The 22851-nt window shown below is 44.1% G+C and overlaps 1 protein-coding gene across 1 annotated transcript; it reads right to left on the bottom strand.

Moving 5' to 3' along the window:
• Positions 1–549: 549 nt before the first annotated feature.
• LOC146035682 (ubiquitin carboxyl-terminal hydrolase 12-like) lies at positions 550–22598 on the bottom strand. The gene is made up of 7 exons (XM_083159269.1): positions 22465–22598; positions 19694–19920; positions 12093–12169; positions 10591–10674; positions 7200–7397; positions 5219–5297; positions 550–1682 (listed from the first exon to the last, which is right to left on the bottom strand). The coding sequence occupies exons 2-7, from the start codon at positions 19901–19903 to the stop codon at positions 1581–1583; spliced, it is 750 nt and encodes a 249-aa protein (XP_083015395.1). The 5' UTR covers positions 19904–19920; positions 22465–22598; the 3' UTR covers positions 550–1580.
• Positions 22599–22851: the final 253 nt, after the last annotated feature.

Below are 22851 nucleotides of genomic sequence, written 5' to 3'. Positions count from 1 at the left end.
GGTCACCACCGAGACTGCTTATCAAAAAATGAAGGATGTCTACGAGGAAGACAGGCATGTAGTATTTAATGCAGGAAGTGGCTGTGGAACATCTAAGCATCCACACTATCACTTGAGAGGCAGAAAAGTGGACTTTGGTGGCATTGTGGGATGGAGGTTGTAGGAGTTGTAGATTTGTTGCATTAGTGATGCAAATATATTGCATCCTTTAAGAAAAGTCTATGACACAAAATTTTCCAAAAATCTTCACCTTGTGCTGCACTTGGAAGAGACAATATGTACAATTTGTCCAACATGCTTCAAGTCTTACCCAAAGGCATAGTAAATCTACAACTATAGTGGATTAGTGATACATAAGCCAAATGAAAGATGGTATCCGTGGAACCATCGATGTGAAGCAGTCTGTTCTGCTACAAAACTACTTTCACATATGCATGCAAACTCTTATCCCTGCACAAACAAGAAGGGATCAGTACATGTTACCTGTCCAGGCACCCGCATCTCATTCACACTCGCTATAGGAGTAACAGTCATGACACTTGAAAAAAATAAGATTAAATCCCAAATAGATGGGTTAATTGCTTTATTTATGGGTTTTGACACTTTAATCCTACTGAAATTCTTAATGCGTCTCTTGTAATTGGAGTTTTATGGACAGCGGTTGCAGAGATTACCAATTGTAGCACTTTTCCCTGACATCCAAGTGTTCTTGGCCCCTAATCACAGGAGCACAAGTGAGCCAAACATGGATGCTGATCAACTCACCTGTGCTCATGTACATAGAGCCTAAGAGCCTTCCAGATCAGGCAGCTTGTTAAATTGAGGTTGGAACCCTCTGGCCTTACACTCTGGTTGGCTCACGTCCATTAATGCAGCAATACTTGAAGAGGTCTTCAACCATAAAAAAGGTGCTAAAATTCAAAACATATACTGAAAAAAAATTAAATAAGGAAAAAAAAAAAAAACGTAGTGATCCCATTATTTAGTGTGCAGAACAGCAGCCTATTAACACTCACTACAAGGAGTGTTACAGCAAACAAATGGAAGGCAGGAATCACTGAAGATGGTGCAGAAGCAGACGTGATTACAAGTGATATGAAACAATAACTTGATTGTTATGAATCACATTTTTTTGAACTTTAAAATCTTTGATTGAGTATGAACTGAGCACCAAACCACAGCTGTCCTCTGTCTTACAAAGTGCTATCTTCTTTGCTTGGGTCTGAGTGAGTCATATACACTCGGCAGTGGATGTCATCCTTCCTACGGACTCTCCAACAAAACACAATGCCAAGCCACTCTTCTCAGCCTACAAGGCATAAGGAAGGGTTTGGCCTTCCTAGGCCTGGTAAGGAGAAGACACACTGAAATGGCTTTCTGGAGAAGATCGGCTTTGGATACTTGTGGAGACCAGAGAAATTATAAGGGAAAACAGTTTTTCCATGAACTGAAAACTGATATCCACAGTGGCAGCTGTGTGAATCCTTTATGTCCGTGTTAGGACCACTGATTCCTCATTCACTGTCCAACAGTTTAACCTTCTTCAGTACTAGGCATTTATTATTTCCCCAGGATGGGAATTAGTCTCTGGATTGGTAGAACAGGATATATCCTGACTCTGAGTTTTTGGAAATGTCTGACGTTAAACCGTAGAACTCTTCAATGGCTTGGGCATCTATCTTCTGTGGAAGGATGGAAGAAAGAAAAAGTTCTTAAATATGTCAATTTTTAGACACTGAAAAGTTTTGATTGACAATGTTTCACACAATGATGGACATTCTGGGGGAAATTTACTAAGATGTGTATTCTGCTTTGCATGTGATGTTGCTATGGGCAACCAATCAGATCATGTCCACCATCTTCTAGAGGGTGCTAAATAAATAAGTAGATTCTGATTGGCTGCCCATAGCAACATCACAAGTGCAGTAGAATACATATCTTAGTAAATTTCCCCCTCTATGTCCAATTCTGATCCAGTCTAATACCTGACCCTACAAAACATAGATGATGGAACTGTATAACACCAAATTTATTAAGCTCGGTGAAGTGATAAAGTGTCTGGTTTGTTTTTATCACGGCCAATTAGCTCCTAACTGTGAAGTTACAGGCGTGGTTTGAAAAATGACAGGTAGGAGCTGATTGGCCGGTGATTAAAACCAGACACTTTATCACTTCACCGAGCTTAATGAATCTGCCCCTCAGGCCCTTCTTATTCAGGAGCATAAACCTCTGCCAAATTGCTTTGAATCCCTACTGTACCCAGGAAAAGGCATTTGGGCTGAAATTAGATATCCAGGATAGGAATACTTTTATTTACTTAGTAGATGGGACACAGAATACATTTAAATCCATTTCATGGATCAATGCGCCAACCCAACCCAACCCAATAATATTCTCTTTTAAAATTGTTTAACCGAAACATGTAACATTAGCTCCCTTTTTAAAACCAACTCCTATATAAATTGTCACTTCTAAGAACTCCCATGGTGCAAACTATGGGGCGATTCAGACACTTCTCCAATGGTGGGGGGTTTGCACTTCTGTGAATATGCCAAATATGCAGAGCCATTTGCTCTAGACAGTAAAGCTGGGTACACATATATACAATTGTCGGGCCATTCTTCCGTTCTGGGTCGGGCGGCCGTTCAATTGTATAGGTGTGTCGCTGTCCCGTAAGAGCGATAAACGGCAAAAAAGGGTCTTGTCCGTCCATACTCGGTCAGTCAAAGGTTCTTTGCTGTTTAATTTTCATCCGACAGGACGGCCCCATATCGGAACAAAAGTGCAGTGTGTACGCACGTACGATTGATATGCTGCCGTCCTTGCGACTATACTGCCAAAGCTGGAACGCCCATGTGGGCGTTCCATAGCTGCATGATCTCTCAGCAGGGTGACTAAAAAAAATAAAAAAACAAAACGAGAAAGTCGGCTCCTGATTGGCCGCTAGGCGGCCAATAGAATCATTCGGATAAGAGGCGCGGAAGATGAAACATCTCTGTGCCTCTCAAAGTCCATCGTGTACCGGCGGCTGATGCGGCGGAGACGGAGAAGATGTCGGGATCTTCGCCAGAGGACCTGGTGAGTAGTATTTCCTTCCACAGGTCCCCCATGGATTTCTTTGGATCCAGGACCCCGGACTCTTCAGCCCTGGAGCCCCGGAACCAAGGCACCAGAACGGACCCAGGGACCTACCGACGGGCTCAAGATAGGTAAGAAGTATCAGTATGTATGGGCTTTGGATGTAATAAAGTTTTATTTTTATCGTGTGTCAGTGTGTTTATTTTACTATTTTTTTTCCTGTGGAACTATAAGTGCCAGCGGGCCCTTTAATGCCCTGCATGCTGGGACTTGTGGTTCTCCAAGTCCCAGCATGCGGGGGAGGCTTTCTGGGACTCATAGTTCCACAGTAGAAGACAATAGTTTTTATTCTATTTTTTTTTACACTTCAATCAGCCCGATGACCACCGCACAGGGTCACCGGGGACAGCACCAGGCTTCAGCCTGGTCAGGTAAGTCCTGGAGGGGGAGACCCCTTAATTGGGGGGGTCCCCACTCCCCCAGGGCCCCTGGCCAGGCTGACCGGTCAGAGGGCTGAATGCTTTGGCCTGGGGGACTTGCTGGCTGGTTTGGCCTGGGGCTGGTTCTTAAAATACGGGGGACCCATAGTCATTTAGTCCCCCGTATTTTGGGAACCAGCCCCGGACCTGGAGCCTGGGGCTAGTTTAAAAAAAAAAGCAAAGCCCTATATGGTTGGTTTCCTGATTTTTTAATACCAGCCCCGGCTCTTCAGCCTGGTGCTGGTTACAGCCGTGGGGGGGGACCCCATGTAGTTTTTTTTTTTTAATGGGTAAAAGGGTGACTAAAATGTAGACGCATAACCCATCTATATAGAAGTTTAGTCACCCTGCCAGCTGACTAAATTTCTATATAGACGGGTTTGCGTCTAAATTTTAGTCACCGTGCCGGCTATTTTGCATATATAGTGGTTTGCTATAAGTATGCCCTAACCCAGCCTATTATGATAATTTTGTTCACATATGACGTGTCAATAGCCCAAATCGTGACAGTGTGTACGTTGGTACAATCTTTTTCTTGCGACTGTTTGGAAGGGAATACATCAGACTTCGCAAGTAAAATTGTACAGGTGTGTACGCGCGTGATCGGCTGTTGTTTGTGGACGATCCGATGGGTGTACGGTCGATCGAACGGTCGCAAGAAATAGGGATTGTATATATGTGTACCCAGCTTAAGGTCCGAGGGGACTGCAGGGGAACGTGTACAGTTTTGTGGGCATTCTCCTGGGAACATAGGCTGGTTGGTGCCTGTGTGGGGCCGGTGGCTGATCTGCGTCTGGAATAAAAGTCAGTTTAGACTGGACTTTTATTCCCAAAGGGGAGAGAAATCATTCAGTGGTGTTCCACCTTTGAATGATTTCTCTCCCATTCGGCCACATGCGAGGGGACGTGTAAGGGAACACATCCCCTCGCATGGTAGCGACCGGATTCGGTCAGCTCGGGATAAGCGGTGCTGACCTGTTCGCTAGGTTGCGAGTAACCGCACGGCCTAGCGAGCAGGCACGAATCAGGCCCTATATGCAATAGGACACTATAATAGATGACGTTCTAGGTTACCCTTTTACATCATTGAGATAATGTGATGGTATATACAGGGACACCAGAATTCCTGCATCTACTCCTCAGCCAATAAAGAAATGTCACTCATCACTAGTTACCATCTGGTTTCATGAGGGAAAAGTATTACCAACAATATACTTATTCTCAATACGCATTTCTCTAGTGCATCCTATAAATGCTAGATAGAATCAGATAAGCTGCTATGGGCAAAATCACCTTTCTTCCGTTTTAGTAGCTTTATTAAATGTACCTTTAAAGGTGAAATAAAACAGACCAAATATAATACTGGATGATAAATGAATTCAGGAGAAGGAGCTTCTAAGGAGGTTACAATACGGTCACTGAACACGAGTACAATGTATGTGATGCGATGCAGTAAACTCCTTAGAGGCCATCCTTATTCTGGACCAGGCATACCACCATGTACAGTGGATATGGCAGTATATTCAATGTATATTTAGCAAGAACAGGATGCACTCTGTAAGAGATACAGGTTTTAAGCTACAATACATAAAACAATGTTTGACTGGGGGAGATTATATCACAGAAAAGGTACAGAAGCTGACAAGACGAACATAACCAACCTCTACAATATCATCATCAAACAGCAGCCAGAATCCATGGCTCTTTACAATGGTGATGTAGTGTCCACGGTTCGGCCCACTGTCTCAACAAAAAGAGAATTGTGCGGTTATGCAGTTGACTTGGAGATGCTAATAATAATAAAAAAGGAAGAGTTCTACTATATGTTAAAAGCCCATGTGCATACACGTATAAAAACAGACCATATATGTATTTACTGAGGCAGCTCAGACGGTGTAATGGTTATCATTCCTGCCTCACAGCACTGAGGTCATGGGTCCGATTCCCACCATGGCCCTAACTGTGCAGAGTTTGTATATTCTCCCCGTACTTGCGTGGGTTTCCTCCGGGTACTCCGGTTTCCTCCCACATTCCAAAAATATACTGGTAGGCTAATTGGCTGCCAACAAATTAACACTAGAATGTCTGTGTGTGCGTGTACATGTGGTAGGGAATATAGATTGTAAGCTCCACTGGGGCAGTGACTGGAGGGTTCAAATATTCTCTGTACAGCGCTACGGAATAAGTGTGCGCTATATAAGAAACTGTTAATAATAAATATATGGCACCAGTACACATAGCTTCACCATTTGGAGCACAGTAATAAAACAAGGCTAAGTATTAAACAAAAAGGACAGTTTAATAGGGTCAGATTCTCGGGGCGTGCCTTTTTTGCAGCAAATTTTAAAAGGTAAAGCCAGCTTGATTTTTTGGGATTTACAAATTGATAGGGAAAGTACATATTGGGCCATCTAGAATGCAATATGAATAAGTGCTTAGTCATACAGCAGTATTGGCTTAGGATCAGGAGGTTGCTAAGCTTTCCTTAAGCGGTATTCAGGGAACCCTGGAAGGTTTAGAGCCTAGAACAGGGGTGGCCAAACCGGTCCTCAAGATCTACCAACAGTTCCTGTATGTCAGGCAACCTGTGGATCTATAGTAGGAATGAATGCAGCATGTTTGACATGTGGCAGTTACGGTGCATACACACTGGCCATTTTGGCCCAGCGTAAATGGACAGCGATGATCGCTGAAATCGTTGGGTTGAAAATAGCTCAGTGCATACTCACTGAGCGATTTCCCCCCTACCCAGCGATTTTTGCCGCTGTGAATGGCTTTCCATAGCAGGATGCAGGTTCAGACACATGGCGCCAGCCGGCGATGATACAGGAGCGTGCATCAGCGCTCATCGCCTGCCCATGCACACTGGGGTAGCTTTGGGTCTGAAAGCAGCTCAAACGACAAAACTGAGCTGCTTTCATCTCAAAATCTTCCAGTGTGTATGGGCCTTTAGTAATGACTACAGCTGTGCACCAGCTAGGTGATTTGGAAAATGTGGACCTTTGAAATATCTCAAGGTCCAGTTTGGCCACCCCTGGCCTAGGGAAAGACATATTGCATGAAAAAGGGAATTCCATGCAATCCTAAAGAAGTCCTTAATGGGGCAGTGGAACCAGTATATAAAAAATTGCAATTCTCATGTACAGCAGAGAAGAGGAAATATAATATTTGTTAACACATTATTTATTTGAATCTATATAACAAATGTGAGTGACGCTGGCATTTGTAGCAGATTATTTGCACATCTCACAGATGTTGGCACTCAAAGGGTTACGATGATAAGGTAGTGTGCAAAGTTTGACGATGATTAGTTAAAAAGTTTAAACGTTATCGTGGAACATACATACACACACACACAAACATCGTTCAATTATACTTATGTACTGTAGATAATCATCTATTTGTGCAAAGCTTAGACAAGTTTTCTATCATTATTCATTGCTACACAATACAAGACAAATGATAAAGACCCGTAGAAAAGGAGAAGGTTTAATATTGCGAGCAGTGAAGAAGAACTATTTAAGCTTTATGTTGGAGATGGGATACGGAGCACTCACATGCCTTTTAATGGTCAGCTCAATGGTCATATGTAATGGTATGTAATCTCTAATAGCTACCCTATTAATAATCAGATTTACACACCTGCCGCAGTGGACCACCACCGCTACGAGGTCATACATTCGTTCAGGGTTGGTGGCATCCCCGGAAGTGTTGAAGAGCCGCAGCTCTAGTGGGAACACCACACGGTAGGAGAGTTTGGTATATCGGTGCAGCTGGTCCATGTATTTAAATCTTTTCAAGTGCAGGGCTAATATCATAGGCAACTTCTTCACTCTCATCCTGCAAACAGATTAAACACACAAAATGGCAAGTATTTCATTGTATCATTCACATGTAGCAAGACAGGTCAGACAGAGACACAGAATGAGAAGACACGCTGAGATATACTTGTACTACTCAAACATTTTCAGAAGTGGAGAACTAGAATATAAATCCTGCTGTGAACGATGATACAAAGGGAGAGATGGTCAAGACACATAGTTAAGTTGTAGGAGAATTGGCCAGATGTACTAAGCTTGAAAAGTGACAAAATGGAGACATAAACAGACAGCTAATCAGTTCCTACCTGTCATGTCACAGGCTGTGTTTGAAAAATGACAGGTAGGATCTCATTGCTTGGTGGTTTATCACTCTCCTTTTGATCACTTTTTAAGGCTTATGGGCCCCACACACAGCACAATATTTAGGCATTTTCTGAGCGATCTTAACAAATCGCTCAGAAAATGCATGTAAATCGCTGTGTATATAGCCCACACAGCGATTTACATGCGCGCCCCCGCCGTTCTGAATCTGCACAAGATTCAGAACGGACCTGTCTGTCAATTCAGAGCAGTCGCTGAGATGCTCCTGCTCATCTCCCGCATGTGTGGCGCGGGGATGAGCAGGGCCATCTGAGCGACCGTCACTGAAGACGCCGCCAGCCCCGCTGTCACTCACCGCCCCACTGAAGCAGCTGCCGCCCGGAAGCATTCCTGCGCAGCGCCGGGGCACTGAGCCCTGAAAGGCTTCCTTCACCGCGGCTCCAGGCTAAGGTGAGGGCTGGGCTGTTTTCTGGGCTGGGGCAGGGAGACCTCCACCTGAGGCACACAGAGGGACCAGGGTGAGTCCCAAGCACTGCGGATAACAGGGACCTACATCGGGGCTCTGCTGCGGCTATGAGGGGGTGATAGAAGCTCTCTGAGATGGGAGGGGAGAGAGGTGACCCCTGAGGCAGCATGGGGTGTACTAGCTGCGCTGCTGCACTGTTGGTGGCACTGGGCACTGTGCGGGGACGGGCAGCGCTGGGCACTGTGCGGGGACGTGCAGCGCTGGACACTGTGCGGGGATTGGCGGCACTAATGTCAGGCTGATGGAGACAAGGGAAGGGATGTGGGGCTCTCATGGAATAGAAGTTGTGCTAGTGTGCAGTGGGCTCAGGTGGACAGGGCAGCGCTGTCACCTCTGATGTGTGTAGGAAGAAGGGAAGGACCTACTACTCCTGGCTCCCCGCCCAGCTCCCTCTGATCCTGCAGCAGCCTGCCAGCCAGTGCTCTCTCCTATGATCCCTGTCACCCTGTCACTCTGTATAGGGGATGGGGACCCCTATACCACTATATATATATATATATATATATATATATATATATATATATATATATATACACACACACACAGTGCAGTTTGATGGCATGTGCGGCTGTGACAGTCGTGACAGATTTGAAATCTCCCGTGCTGAATCTCCCAATTTGAATCTCTGACACAAATCTCTCTGTATGTGGCTCATTGTCTGAAATGAGCCACAAGAGTGAAATCTCTTGTGCTGAATCTCCCGTTATGTATCTCTGGCACACATCTCTGCGTATGTAGGGCCCTTTAGTACATCTCGCCCAATATGTGAAGGGGAAAGGAATAACAGTGATCAGTGTCAGAATACAGAGCTTGTCAGTAAATTAGACAGCTTGGCTGAAAGTATTTCCTACGTCAGAGGGAAATGAAGTCACTCTTGTCTATCACAACTGTTACTGGGAGACACCTGCATACTCCATGTAGCCAGCCACAGGTGTATACTCATAGTTCAACAAAAAACAGAGGGGAGAATCGGCGCTCAGAAAAATACTGTTTCAAGTGCCTGCATCAATTCAATAAAAATTATTTAATCAATAAATAAATAAATTCATACACATGTATACAATAGACATAAGGAAAATAATAAATATATAAATATGGCTATCATATACCATCTTTTGCCAACGGGCACACCTCCTAGGCAGCTACCAGGACATAACATCATACGGCCTTAAATCACACGGACGCTTTCTGGACTTTTATGGACACAAGTTCTTGGATAGGTGCAGGTCCTATCAACACCACACGGGTGACTATAAAAATACCTCAGCTCTCCCAACAGGTCCATTGCCATTTATTGTTTTTATATTTATATATTTATTATTTTCCTTATGTCTATTGTATACATGTGTATGAATTTATTTATTTATTGATTAAATCATTTTTATTGAATTGATGCAGGCACTTGAAACAGTATTTTTCTGAGCGCCGATTCTCCCCTCTGTTTTTTGTTGTTCTATATTCTTACTTGGGGAACTGACCATCCCCTGAATCGGCTGCTCTTTAAAGGAATAGACTCATACAATAGCGCTCTAATAGATTGACCTAGGTCAGTCTCTTTTCCAATTGTATACTCATAGTTACATAGTAGTTCAGGCTGAATAAAGACGGGTGTCGATTGAGTTCAGCCTTTAGTTACTGTGCATGATCTATTTGCTACATCCCTTTATATAAATTGTGTATTCTGATTAAATGATAGACTATGCATGTTTGTACCCTGGGTGTTGTTACTCAATAACGGTTTGTCCAACTTTATTCTTAATGTATGTATTTTGTCTGCCGACACCGCCTCTCCTGGAAGAGAGGACTACTTTATTTAGCACCTTCTAGGAAATACTAGATTAAGGGGGGAATTCAACCAAGGATTCCGACTGTCAGAACGTCCCAAGTTGGAATCCCGGGCCGTTTCCACTCAGCTCGACTGTAACTTGACAGCCGGAATTCATTGTTCTAGCTCGAGTGTTGGAAAGTGGGGGTGTCGGCAAAAGCGGCCATGGATTGTCGAAAAGTGTCTGTGAATTCTACAATCCATGGCAGTTTCCGACAAAACTGATCCGACTTGTTTTAAAGTCGGATTTGTTTTGTCGTAATCTGCCTTCAATGCGGTTGGAAATTGCAGCATTGCATACCGCCCATAATCTGATTGGCTGCCCATGGCAACATCCCATCTGAATAAAACTCCCATCTAAGTGCCCATATATTGCGTATATCACAATGTCTGTGGTGTCAGGATTAATCCTAACAGAAAAGTACTACAGCTCATAACTGTGTTACCATTTCCACACCATAATCTCCAGGTCCAGCCCTCAATAGACGTGTACTGTACAAACACCGCAATGCAGATGTGAACGTGGAAGAGCCGGCTCACCTTTTCTGTCCTTCCTGTTTGCTTCGACATTGCTCACAGTAATATTTGTATTCGCTGCATAGTGTTTCTGTATTACTGAATCCCCTGCAGGAACACAACAAAAAAGAGTATGACTAACACAACATGTCACAGTAGGGGGCATACTTCTATAAAACTGGAAAAAATTACAGTCTTCTTAAAACATATAGCATCTTTTTAAAGTATATTTTATGATCAAAAAAGTAAAAAAAAATTAAATTGTTCTTTTAACAGTTGGCTTCTGGTCTCTCAAACAGTATAACAGTGGTTCCCAAACTGTCACTTGGCACCCTGGGGTGCTTGAGTTGGTGGTCCAGGACCAATTCAAATAAGTTATAATCAGTGTAATAGGGTATAACCAGTGCTTGTGGCTGCCAGTTATAAAATATTTGGACAAACAGAAGCTAATTTTGTCCCTACTACATAATTAAAAGTAAAGATGAAATTTAAACACAATTTATTTCATTAAGATTTTTATCTCACTAAGAAATTTTTAGTCTAGGAGTGCTGTGGATAAAATTCGGATTAAAAAAATGGAATGATATCATTGGATAGACAGTAACTAGGTCAACAAGCATTAGGTCGACACCTCTAAGTCAACATGCAGGAAGGTCGACATGCATGAAGGTCGACAGGTCATTAGGTAAACACAAGCATTAGGTCGACATGGGGAAGGTTGACAAGCAAAAGGGCGACATGGGGTTTTTCACTTTTTTATCCCAAATTTCAACACAGTCAACATGGATACTGAAATGCAGCACCGCGTCCCCTCGCCATGCTTCGGGCACACTATTTTATACTTTCACCACACTAATGGATGGTAAGGCATGAAATACCGGCTGCCGGCACATGTCGACTTAAAGTGAAAACACAAATGTCGACATTTTCTGTCGACCTTCCCTTTGTCAACCTAATGCTTGTGTCAAGCTAATGACCTGTCGACCTTCATGCATTTTAGTGCATGCACCTAGTTACTGGAGAACTAGTGACTGTATCCCCCTAACATTTGGGAATCAGTGCAGTTTCACACTGTTTATTATGTGGAGATGGAAGACTATAGCTAAAATGAATTACTACAGGTAGATGTAATGTCTTTCATTTTCTGTATACAGTATAGTAGATACAGAAAACTGCGGGGGAAAAACTAACAATAAATCGAAGCTAAATAGAATAATAACTGATACCTATAATGGACATGTAAATTTACATCTGATTGATCATTCCAGCTACGTAACATTTGGTTTCAGGTTCCTTGTGAATGTAATGCTGCAGTGATGAAACGTTACACGTTGAAGTTTGTGTTTCCAGTTTAGGAAAACAGTATTTTACCAAGAATGTCAACTATTTCACCTACCATCATTTCCCAACATTGTGTATACAAAATCATCATCATTAACAGGTGATCTTTAAACCACCTAGAATTCTAACAAGTACGTTGGCCAGGAGTTTTGAATGAAACTAGCGCACAATCGCTTCCAGCTCACCTTAAGCAGTGCGTAATGGAAGTGTTCTGCTCCACGTCTACCGAGAGATCCAAGAAATCTTCATCTTTGCTACTAACCTTGAATAGGAAAGGCAGAGTGTTAACAAAAGAAACTCTGTTAAGTACTGAAACCAGTTCTGCACGTCACAGAGAGTTCACTATCTGATTACTTTCCTAGAAATGATCAATAATAATAGGTTTATGTAGAGAATTTTCAGACAATGAATATTTTCATTCAGTTGAGTGAAAGCTGCTTTATGCTGCTGTATATAGACGGGAAACGGTCATCTGTCAGACCAGACTTAGGTCGACTGTCATTCGGTCGACCCCGGAAGGTCGACTGGCCCCAAGGTCGACATGGCTCAAGGTCGACATGGCTCAAGGTCGACAGGCGGTATTTCATGCCCTACCATCCACTAGGGCGTGGTGGGAGAATAAAAAAGTGTGCCTGAAGCATCGCGAGCGGTTCAACTCCAACTGTGTCCATGTCGACATTCGGGTAAAAAAAACAGTGAAAAACTCATGTCGACCTAATAACTGTTGACCTAAACCCATGTCGACATTGAGCCATGTCGACCTTCAACCCTGTTGACCTTGGGGCCAGTCGACCTTCCGGGGTCGACCTAATGACTGTAGATCTAAGTCTGTTCTGACAGATGTACCGATTCCATATAAGGGCCTAATTCAGCTTTGTGTAAGCAAAAAAGCACATGAATGTGCAAAGCCATGTTGTACTGAAGGTGGGGCAGATGTAACATTTGGGGCCAGATGTACTATGCTTAAAAAGTGATAAAATGGAGAGTGAAAAACCACCAGCCAACCAGCTCCTTCCTACAGGCTGTGTTTAAAAAAAAGGGATTTTTGTAAGAACTTACCGTTCGAATCCCTTTCTCTGATATGGTCCTGGTGACACAGCTCAACACTGGGATGTAGGAGGGTCCGAAGGAGCCAGGCACCTATCCTAAAGCTTTAGAGGGTAGGCTCCTCCCCTACTGCATCCCTGGACTCTTCAGTTCAATCTTTCAAAGCCACTGGAATACATTAACTCAGTACAAACGCCTGCACATATTATATGCACATTTTATAACAGAAACTGTTAACTTTTAACCATTTTAACATGAACATCATGAAACTTCTGGCATACTTACTGAGCGTAAGGGAGGGATCGCTGTGTCACCAGGACCATATCAGAGAAAGGGATTCGAACGGTAAGTTCTTACAAAAATCCCTTTTTCTCTTTCAATGGTCCTGGTGACACAGCTCAACACTGGGACGTTCCAGAGCCGGTCCTTTGGGAGGGTACGCTCAGGTCTGCAGCTCTCAGCACTGCTCGCCCGAATGATGCGTCCTCCGACGCGAACTCATGGAATCTATAGAATTTGGCAAATGTGTGAACAGATGACCAAGTGGCAGCTCTGCAAACTTGCTCAGCTGTGGCCCCATGTCGGACCGCCCAAGAGGTGGCAACTGACCTGGTGGTATGCGCATTAATTCTGGCCGGTACAGGCCTACCCACTTTGGTGTATGCAAAGGCTATCACAGATCGCAACCACCTAGCAATAGTCTGCTTAGATGCAGGCCAACCAATTTTGTGTACGTCATACAGTACCAATAAAGTGTCAGTCTTCCTGACACTCTTCACTCTGTCCACATATATGCGTAAAGCACGCACAACATCCAAAGTTTTTAACTTGTCCCTTTTCTTAGAACCCTCTGGGGGCTGAAAAACAGGTAAAACTATCTCCTGATTTAAATGGAAGGCAGAGACTACCTTCGGTAAAAACTGAGGCACTGTTCTCAGAACAGCCCTGTAATCATGAAAAATTAAGAAGGGAGATTTGCATGACGAGGCTCCCAACTCTGACACTCTTTTAGCAGATGCTACTGCTAACAAAAACACTAGCTTCCACGTGAGAAACTTAAAGTCAGCCGACCTTAAAGGTTCAAATGGTGCCTTCTGAAGGCAATCCAAAACCAGTGACAGATCCCAAGGCGCTACTGGTTGCTTGTAAGGGGGTTTCAGTCTGGATACCCCTTGTAAAAAAGTTTGAATCTCCGGCAAAATGGCTATTCTTTTTTGGAAATAGATGGACAAGGCCGAAATCTGCACCTTCAATGATTGAAGGCTTAGGCCCGATGAAAACCCATCTTGTAAGAATTCCAACATTCTTGATAATTTGAAGTGAGATGTGTGAGCTTTTCGCCTCTCACACCATCTAATGTAAGTCTTCCAGACTCTATAATAATTTGCCGAGGAAACAGCTTTCCTGGCTTTTATCATAGTCTGCACTACTGCGTCAGAAAACCCTTTCCTTTTCAAAATGGCGGCTTCAATAGCCAGGCCGTCAAAATCAATCGATCGGAATCCAGGTGATTGAATGGGCCTTGTCTTAGCAGATCTGGTCTCAGAGGTAGACGCCATGAGTCCACAGACAACCTCTGAAGCCTCGAGTACCAGGACCTCCTTGGCCAATCTGGGGCCACAAGGATCACCGGAACCTTCTGGTCCTGTACCCTCTTCAAAAGTCTCGCTAACATTGGAATTGGAGGGAATGCATAAAGAAGATCTTCCTGCCAATGAGTAGTCATGGCATCCACTGCCTCTGCTAGCGGATCTCTCGTTCTGGCATAAAACCTGGGCACCTGATGGTTGAACCTGGATGCCATCAGGTCCAAATCCGGAGTTCCCCACATCGCAGTGATCTGGTGAAACACCTGAGGGTGTAAGCTCCATTCTCCTTCCTTGAGCTCCTCCCTGCTCAGGAAGTCTGCTTCTATATTCTCCACTCCTGGAATGAATATAGCCGACACAGCAGGAACATTCTGTTCCGCCCATAAGAAGATTCTGGACACCTCCCACATGGCCAATCTGCTGCGTGTACCTCCCTGGTGATTCAGATACGCCACAGCTGTGGCATTGTCGGTCTGAATCCTCAAAGGGAGGTTCCGTAACCTGTCTCCCGCCAAGGAAATCACTTTCCAGACAGCTCTCAGCTCCAAGATGTTGATTGGTAACACTGATTCCTCTGCCGTCCACAGGCCCTGCAGCCTGAGATCCAGGACTACTGCCCCCCAGCCCCTGAGACTGGCGTCGGTAGTTACTACCAACCAGTCCCAGGTCTGTAATGACCGACCCCACTGAAGGGAATCTACTTCTGTCCACCATTTCAAGGAGTCTCGAGTGTCCGAAGACAGCACTATCATCTCCGCCTTCATGGTCAGAGTGTTTCCTGACCAGGCTGACAAAATGTTCCATTGGAACACCCGAGAGTGGAACCTGGCAAATTGAAGCGTCTCGAATGACGCCACCATTTTCCCCAGGAGCTTGAGGCACCTCCATACTGACAAGCTCGGAGCTCTGAGAATCTCCTGAACTAAGGTGACCAGATCCCTGGCCTTTACCTCCGGGAGAAATACCCGATGGAGATGGGTATCCAGTATGACTCCCAAGAATTGAAGCCTCTGTGATGGTACCAACTGAGATTTTTGTAAATTTAAAATCCAGCCGTGAGCCTGCAAAAAACTGATGGCCTCTGCCAAGTGACTCTGAAGCAGGGCTGCTGACCCTGCTTTGAACAGGAGATCGTCCAAATAGGGTATTACTGTGATTCCCCTGAGCCTCAGCACCGCCGCCATCACTGACATTATCTTTGTGAATACCCTTGGCGCGGTTGCTAGCCCAAAGGGTAATGCCCGGAATTGTAAATGCAGGTCTCCTATAGCAAACCTCAACAGGGTCTGATGTTCCGGGTGAATGGGAACGTGCAGATATGCGTCGTGGACATCCATGGACGCCAAAAATTCTCCCTGGTCCAGACTCAGGAGTACAGACCTTAAAGACTCCATTTTGAAATGGTCTACCCATAGGTGGACATTTAAGGACTTCAAGTTTAGTATTGGTCTGAAAGACCCGTCTGGTTTGGGCACCAGGAACAGCGTGGAGTAAAAGCCTTTCTTCCACTCTGCCCTGGGAACCGGAATAACCACCCCTTTTTCCAAAAGGGAATGAGCCGCTCTCATAAGAGCTGTGCGAAGGAGCGCCTGTTTCGGCACGGGTGTGGGGATGAACCTCTTCGGAGGCAACCCTCTGAAAGGGATTTTGTAACCCTGGGTAATAATCTCTAAGACCCAGGCATCCTGGTCTAGAGAAGCCCATGCGTCCCTGAAGTGTGTGAGACGCCCCCCCACCTTTATCACTGCCGGGCCCATCCCCTGACAGTCATGCGGAGGGTTTGTCCTCTCCTTTGGAGGCAGGCTTCTTATGGAAGGAGCCAAACTTGGACCTTTGAGTTTTGCCCCTAGAGGCCTGAAACTTTCCCCTGAAAGACTGTCCTCGAAAGGACGCACCACCTCTAGGGGAGGGCCGAAAGGACGGCCTAAAAGCAGCGAATCTGGATGTCTGCTTTGCTGAGGAGGCCGGCAGAAATGTACTCTTGCCGCCCGTGGCTTGTTTTATAATCTCCTCTAGCTCAGAACCAAAAAGTAACTTTCCCTTGAAAGCTAACATTTCTAGGGCCTTCTTGGACTCATTGTCCGCTTCCCAGGCCTTAAGCCAGAGCACTCTCCTGGCATTAATAGAGACTGTGGACACTCTGGTAGCCATTTTAAGAGCTTCCTCCTCTGCTTCCACCGCATATTCTGCAGCAGCCTTAATCTTTTCTGCTACAAGCAAAGCACCAGGGTCAGCCTGCAGCATGGTGCATAATTCACCAGCCCACTCTATAATGGCCTTAGAGACCCAGGCTGAAGAAATAAGGGGGCGTAGGGTAAACCCCACCCCTTCAAAAATAGCCTTGAGGTTTCCCTCCAGCTTTTTATCCACAGAATCTTTAAAAGCTGCACCGCCCTGTACAGGCAATACCGTAGCTTTGGATAAACGTGCCACTGAAGCATCCACAACAGGCACCTTTTCCCAGAGTTCAGCATGAGACTCTGGCATGGGGTACAGACTAAGGAATCTCTTAGGCATCTGTAGCCTCTTATCCGGGGTTTTCCAAGCCCCTTCCAATAATTCCTGCAACCCCTCATCTGAAGGAAAAGTAACAGCCTCCTTCCGCTGTCGCTTAAAAACACCCTTAACAGGAGTCTTATCCTCCACAGACAGTTTTAAAGCCTGTTTTACAGCTACAATGAGATCCTCTATACCAGCAGCAGAGGTCTCTTCAAAATCATCACCCTGATCCCAGGGTGTGTCAGTATACTCTCCCTCCTCCTCATCTACCACAGTAGGCATAGCATAAGACCTTTTAGGGGTCCCTGCAACATCATCCATTTTGTCCAGTATTTCACTGAACCTGTTGATCCCCTTAGCAGTATCCTGCATCACCTGAATAAGCGCAGGATCTGCCTGGGTAAGAGGCAAGGAGCCAGAAGACTGCTGAGATGATGGCATAGGTCTCTGTGATTCTACCAACACATCACTCTGCCTGTCCAGAAGCTGCACCAAAGCGTTTACTGACCTGCCTGTTTATACAGAGTCAATGCACCCAGTCACTTAGCTGTCTGTTGGTTTCAACTGCGGGGAAGCGATGCCCAGGAAATCCAAGTCACTCTGCCAGGATCAGTAAGCCAGCTCAGCTCCGCTGCAAGCGTTCTGAAAGGCGCCAAAGTCAGAGTGAAGGAAGAGACCAAAAGTCCCTGCTGCTGCGGGGTCCGTGACCTTTTGGCGCCAACCACCCCCAGCCAGCCGCTCCTTAGGTAGGATTTCCTAGTTCCATTGTCTCCCCCTCGACTGGGGACCACTTGGAACATGCCTGTCACAACGCTGCTGTCCTCTCATATAGGAGCTCAGCGTGTAAGCTCCGCATAAAATGGCCGCCGCCATCACGGAGCGCCTGTCCCCCATGATCCCCACCTAAATGTGGAGCCGGTTTCAGGCTACTCCGGAGCCCAGGCAGCCTCTTAATAGAAGCTGTAAGCGCTGCACAGGGAGGCCAGACAGCGTCTCCCCTGTGCACAGTGAGCTGACAGGACGCGATTCTGTCAGCTCCTGCTGCGCTAGCAGTGTGAGGATTCACTATGAGAATCCTCACACTGTGCCTACCTAGCTAGGGTGAAAGTTAATAAAACAATAAAAATTCCCTAACTACTCTATTTCTTCGGCTGCTCCCGCAGTCCTTTAGAATAGCACCCACTCCAGTGGGCACCTAACACGAACTGAAGAGTCCGGGATGCAGTAGGGGAGGAGCCTACCCTCTAAAGCTTTAGGATAGGTGCCTGGCTCCTTCGGACCCTCCTACATCCCAGTGTTGAGCTGTGTCACCAGGACCATTGAAAGAGAAATGACAGGTAGGAGCCGATTGGTTGGTGGTTTATCACTCTCCATTTTATCACTTTTTAAGGCTTATTGCATCTCTCCCAGGCAGAGATTTAGATTTGGGTAGGTTGTGTCCAAACGGAAATCTAAATTGTATTGTAAAATGAAAGCGGTCTATAGGGCCCCATACATCAGCAATTAATTGTGACAATTTTCAGATATGGAGATGATTGCCACAATTAATTTTAGATGTGTGGGCTCCCCCTTTTGGCAATCCCAATCAAAATCGCCAATCGATTGCTTAATCAGGTTTTTAAACATGTTTAATAATCTGGTATTATCTGCAGATCTTTTTTATATGTGTGGGCATTCCCAATTCGTCTTCTTTATCTATTTACATTATGAACAGCTGAAATGACAATCGATTGAGCAATTTCCAGATATGGAGATGCAATCTTTAGATGGAAAAATCTGCCGATCACAGAAATAAATCTGTAATGTGTGGGCAAGTCAGATAGATTGTAAAATCCATTTATCTGGCCAAAATATCCCAATATCTGAAAATCCATAAATTGTGATTGCTGATGTATGGGGCCTTTAACATTTGTGGGCAACATGCAAAAGCAGCCAGTATTTAGCCTGCAGAGAAACAATATAAATGTTTTTGCTCCCATTACATAACAACATGATGTGTTCCAGACACAAAGGGGGAAATGTACTAAGATAGCAGTTCTATTTCACGTGCGATTCCTGCTATGAAACAGAATTTAAGAATGACAGAGTAAATGGAGGAAGTGAAAAAGAAAGAAAGGAAGTGAAAAAAAGCCAAAGAGAGGAACACAGACAGAGGGGTGTATTCAATGCTTTCTGCTCACTGTCACAGCTCGCAGGGTCAGTCTTCAACCGACCCCCTGCACACGCCGTTTCCCCCCTCGCTAGGTTTTTGGAGCGAGGGGGAAACTGCGTATGCGGCCGCTAAAACAGCAAGGCTCATGGCTAAATGTAGCGAGCTCCCTGCATTAGCCGAGAGCCTCGCTGTTTGGGGGAATCCTCGCCGTCAGATTTCCCTGTCGAATGGAATAGGGTGTGTGGACCGCACTGGGGTTAAAACAGGTGAGGATCGCTTGTTTTTGGCGATCCCTGATATTTAACCCCCTCGCAAACCCCCCCCCCCCTCACACACACAAAACATGCTTAATAGCTTATTACACTGCATTATAATGTAAACACCTATGCAGACCTCGCACATAATTGAGGATCAAAGTGGATATTTATCTGACAACAGTGGTTATAGAAAATCACCCTAATAGATTATATTTTATGCATTAGAAATCTGTGCTACTCACAGTCTCACAGTTAAGACATCTGGTTTCATTGGTTAGGGTTCCCTGGAAGATCTCGTGAACCCAAGTGAGGTCAGGTTTATCTGGTTCCGGCAGTTCCAAGCTCCCATTCTGCAGCTTGCCATTCTGGTTCTCCTGTTTCTTCTCTTCCTGTAGTAGGTCGGCAATAGTGTTGAGCAGGTAATTTAGGAACTCATGGGCATCCTGTTGCATGTAGTTATCAAACAGTTCTGCATGAGCCAAAGAAACAAAACAATAGTTTACAGTGCAATTGTATGGAATGTGCTGATTCAAATTCCTAGTATGAGTCAATATTTACTGTAGGTGCAGGGCGCGGATCATTTAGGAGGACAGATTTGGATTTGAGGCCAAATTGTTAGATGTGATGTATTGCTACAGTTATTTGTGTGTTTATTAATGAAACTGCCCATTCAAAACCTTTTAAATTACATTACAGTATGCTTTTTGTTTATTCCCTATAAACATCATTAGTTACTAATTTCCATGTTCTTTATTCGATCCTCTTTCCCATATCAGTTACTCACAAATCACTGCGATGCAAGACAGAAAGCATATGATTCCCAAGCAGAATTACATACATTTCTCCACAAGAGGGTGCTGTTTCTGAAGTATATGAAACCACTCTATTAAAATGCTAATAAATGCTGCTGATCACTGCATGACCAGGATGAGCTGTAACCGGAACTATGAATACTGTAAGTCAGGAAGAGAGTTGGATGTGAAAAGCAGCCACCATACCTATTCACATGCATAATAAAAGGAGCATTATCGGCTTTTCTATGGTGACGAAAAGAGCTGCTCGATGTTCGACACACACACACACACACACACAGTAACAACAAGTTAGTGCGCAAGAGTCCACCTCACAATATTCCTTTATGGAACTACATGTCCCAGATTCTGTCATAAAAGGAAGCTGTGCTTTATACACTGTAAATTTTGCAATGGTTTCCTCTGTGCCTCGGTTCATAAAGCCATCATCTTCCTTCCTACATCCGCAGCTCACTACGGTCCTATCTCTGCAAATAAAACATTTTCCTCTTCTCGGTGTCTTTTTTCTCAATTGAGATGTAGGGTGAAATTTACTAAGATGTGAAATACCCTTCACAGGTCATGTTGCTATGGGCAACCAATCAGAAGCTACTTCTTATTTATTTACCACCCTCTAGAATATAGTAGACAGGATGTGATTGGTTTCCCATAGCCACATGACCTGTGAAGTGTATTTCACATCTTAGTAAATTTCACCCGTAATTTCTTATGTGTGGTATGATAAGGCCACTTTTTGGACTCAGAATTTATTATGCTATTTACAATATACTTGCGAGTATGGGTAACTGAAATGTATCAGATTTGAGCTGGACTTTTTTGCACAGTCTGATGTTATGTATATGTACTGCACGTTCTTTATAACTCAATAACATTTATTTGGAGGGGAAAAAAACATGTTGGACAAGCTCCATAAATATTATCATCTATGCTAAAGGGTATGGTATAACATGTCTACATTCTAAATGACATAATGTTGATATTGTAAAGGTTAACAATAATGATATTTTAGCCTAAAGCTGGCCATACACACCTAAAGATTTATTGTCCAATCTGGCTCGTTGGAGCGAAGATCTGGTAACATTTGGGAGGAAATAACACAACCATTTGCACTGAAATGCTGGAAAAGGGATTTAACGGATTTATCCGAATGACCATTTCTGTCTGTTTTCCGGAGTTTGCTAGCAAAATTCAATTGTCATCATTTGCACCCAGATATAACCAGACTTTTGTTCCAGACCGCAAGATTGGTCAATAAATCTTTGGGTGTATGGTCAGTCTAAAGCTGGGTAAACACTGGTAGATAGATCTGCAGATCAAATTGATCTGCAGATCTATCTTAAAGATGGATCGGGCATCGTGTTCTCCATACACGCTGCCCAATCCATCTGGGCTGACATCTCAAATGGGTGGGCATGTTTGCATGCGTTCGCCCACTGAGCTGCCAATCACCAACGGCTCACGGCAAGGTTGTATGGGTGGTCAGTGGATCATACACACTGCCGACGGTGCATCGATGTATTGGCCATTCAATCGAAAAGACAATATATCGGCCAGTGTGTACGCACCTTTACCTTTACTGTAGGCCAACAGTAAATATAACCTTATTTGATGGTAGGTCAATGTCAACTTTGGCAATGCAAACATTTTGAAGTTAACATCCTGACGTCATACCCTGTTAAATAAGTGCTGTAGAAACACTACAACAGATGCAAGTTGGCAAAGCAGCTAAATGCTTCTGGGTTGGAGTGAGAGCGTTTTATTAATACATAATATTTTTATGTACAGTATAGCCATGCAGTTTCTTTTAATCCTTTGCGTGCCAATAGGTGGAAGAAATTACCAAGCAAACATTTTTATTCATCACAATGACCTGTAATGTTTACCTTTGTATTAAAAAATCTAATTGTTTTTTACACAACATTTTTTTATATGAAATGTGAGCGACGCTGGCATTTTTAGCATATATTTTTCGCATCTCTCAAAGGGTTACATTCCCCAGTATGGCAATCATATGAAGATCAGAGGGTACAATTCTAACATTGTACTTCACTGAAGTTTTTAAAATGTTACTTTAAGTGGGTTTCCAAACCTCCGGCTCAATTCGGTACAACTCAGTATGACATTTGAATACCTGCCTTCAGTTCACCTTTACTGCACACATGAGAAACCTCCATTAATATGGCAAGGCATTATTTACTTACCATTTTCTTTCCTCAATCTGGAGATGAACTTTTTGGGAGGTATAACCCCCACTTTCTTCTTTTGCGTGGCAATGCTGTTAAACAGGTCCGCCAGGCATGTGAGCAAGCTTTCCTTCTTCCGTGGCTGGACCTTGTATGCCAGAACTTTTTCCCGAAACGGGCGACAAAAATAAAGTGCTTGTACAACAGAATTGCAGTAGCAGGTGTTGCCAAACTGGGAAAGACAAGACAGAAAAACTAATTTACAAATTAAATACTATAGAAACCAAATAAAAAAGTAGATTAAAAAAAGTTTCCAAAAATCAAGTGGGGGTGGCCACACTAATATATATATATATATATATATATATATATATATATATATATATATATATATATATATATATA

The sequence above is a fragment of the Crinia signifera genome, chromosome 9, assembly GCF_055691185.1.
Source record: "Crinia signifera chromosome 9, ASM5569118v1, whole genome shotgun sequence".
In the NCBI taxonomy this organism is placed as follows: domain Eukaryota; kingdom Metazoa; phylum Chordata; class Amphibia; order Anura; family Myobatrachidae; genus Crinia; species Crinia signifera.
This window is presented reverse-complemented; position numbering and strand designations above follow the sequence as displayed.

Bases quoted from the DNA above. Each gene is read 5' to 3' on its own strand.
- LOC146035682 (XM_083159269.1), bottom strand. From the start codon at position 19,903: ATGCAACAGGATGCCCATGAGTTCCTAAATTACCTGCTCAACACTATT. The intron at 12,170-19,693 runs GTGAGTAGCACA...TTCCTATTCAAG, and splicing joins GATGTCTTAACTGTGAGACT to GTTAGTAGCAAAGATGAAGA. The intron at 1,683-5,218 runs GTTGGTTATGTT...ATCCTTCCACAG, and splicing joins TTGATGATGATATTGTAGAG to AAGATAGATGCCCAAGCCAT.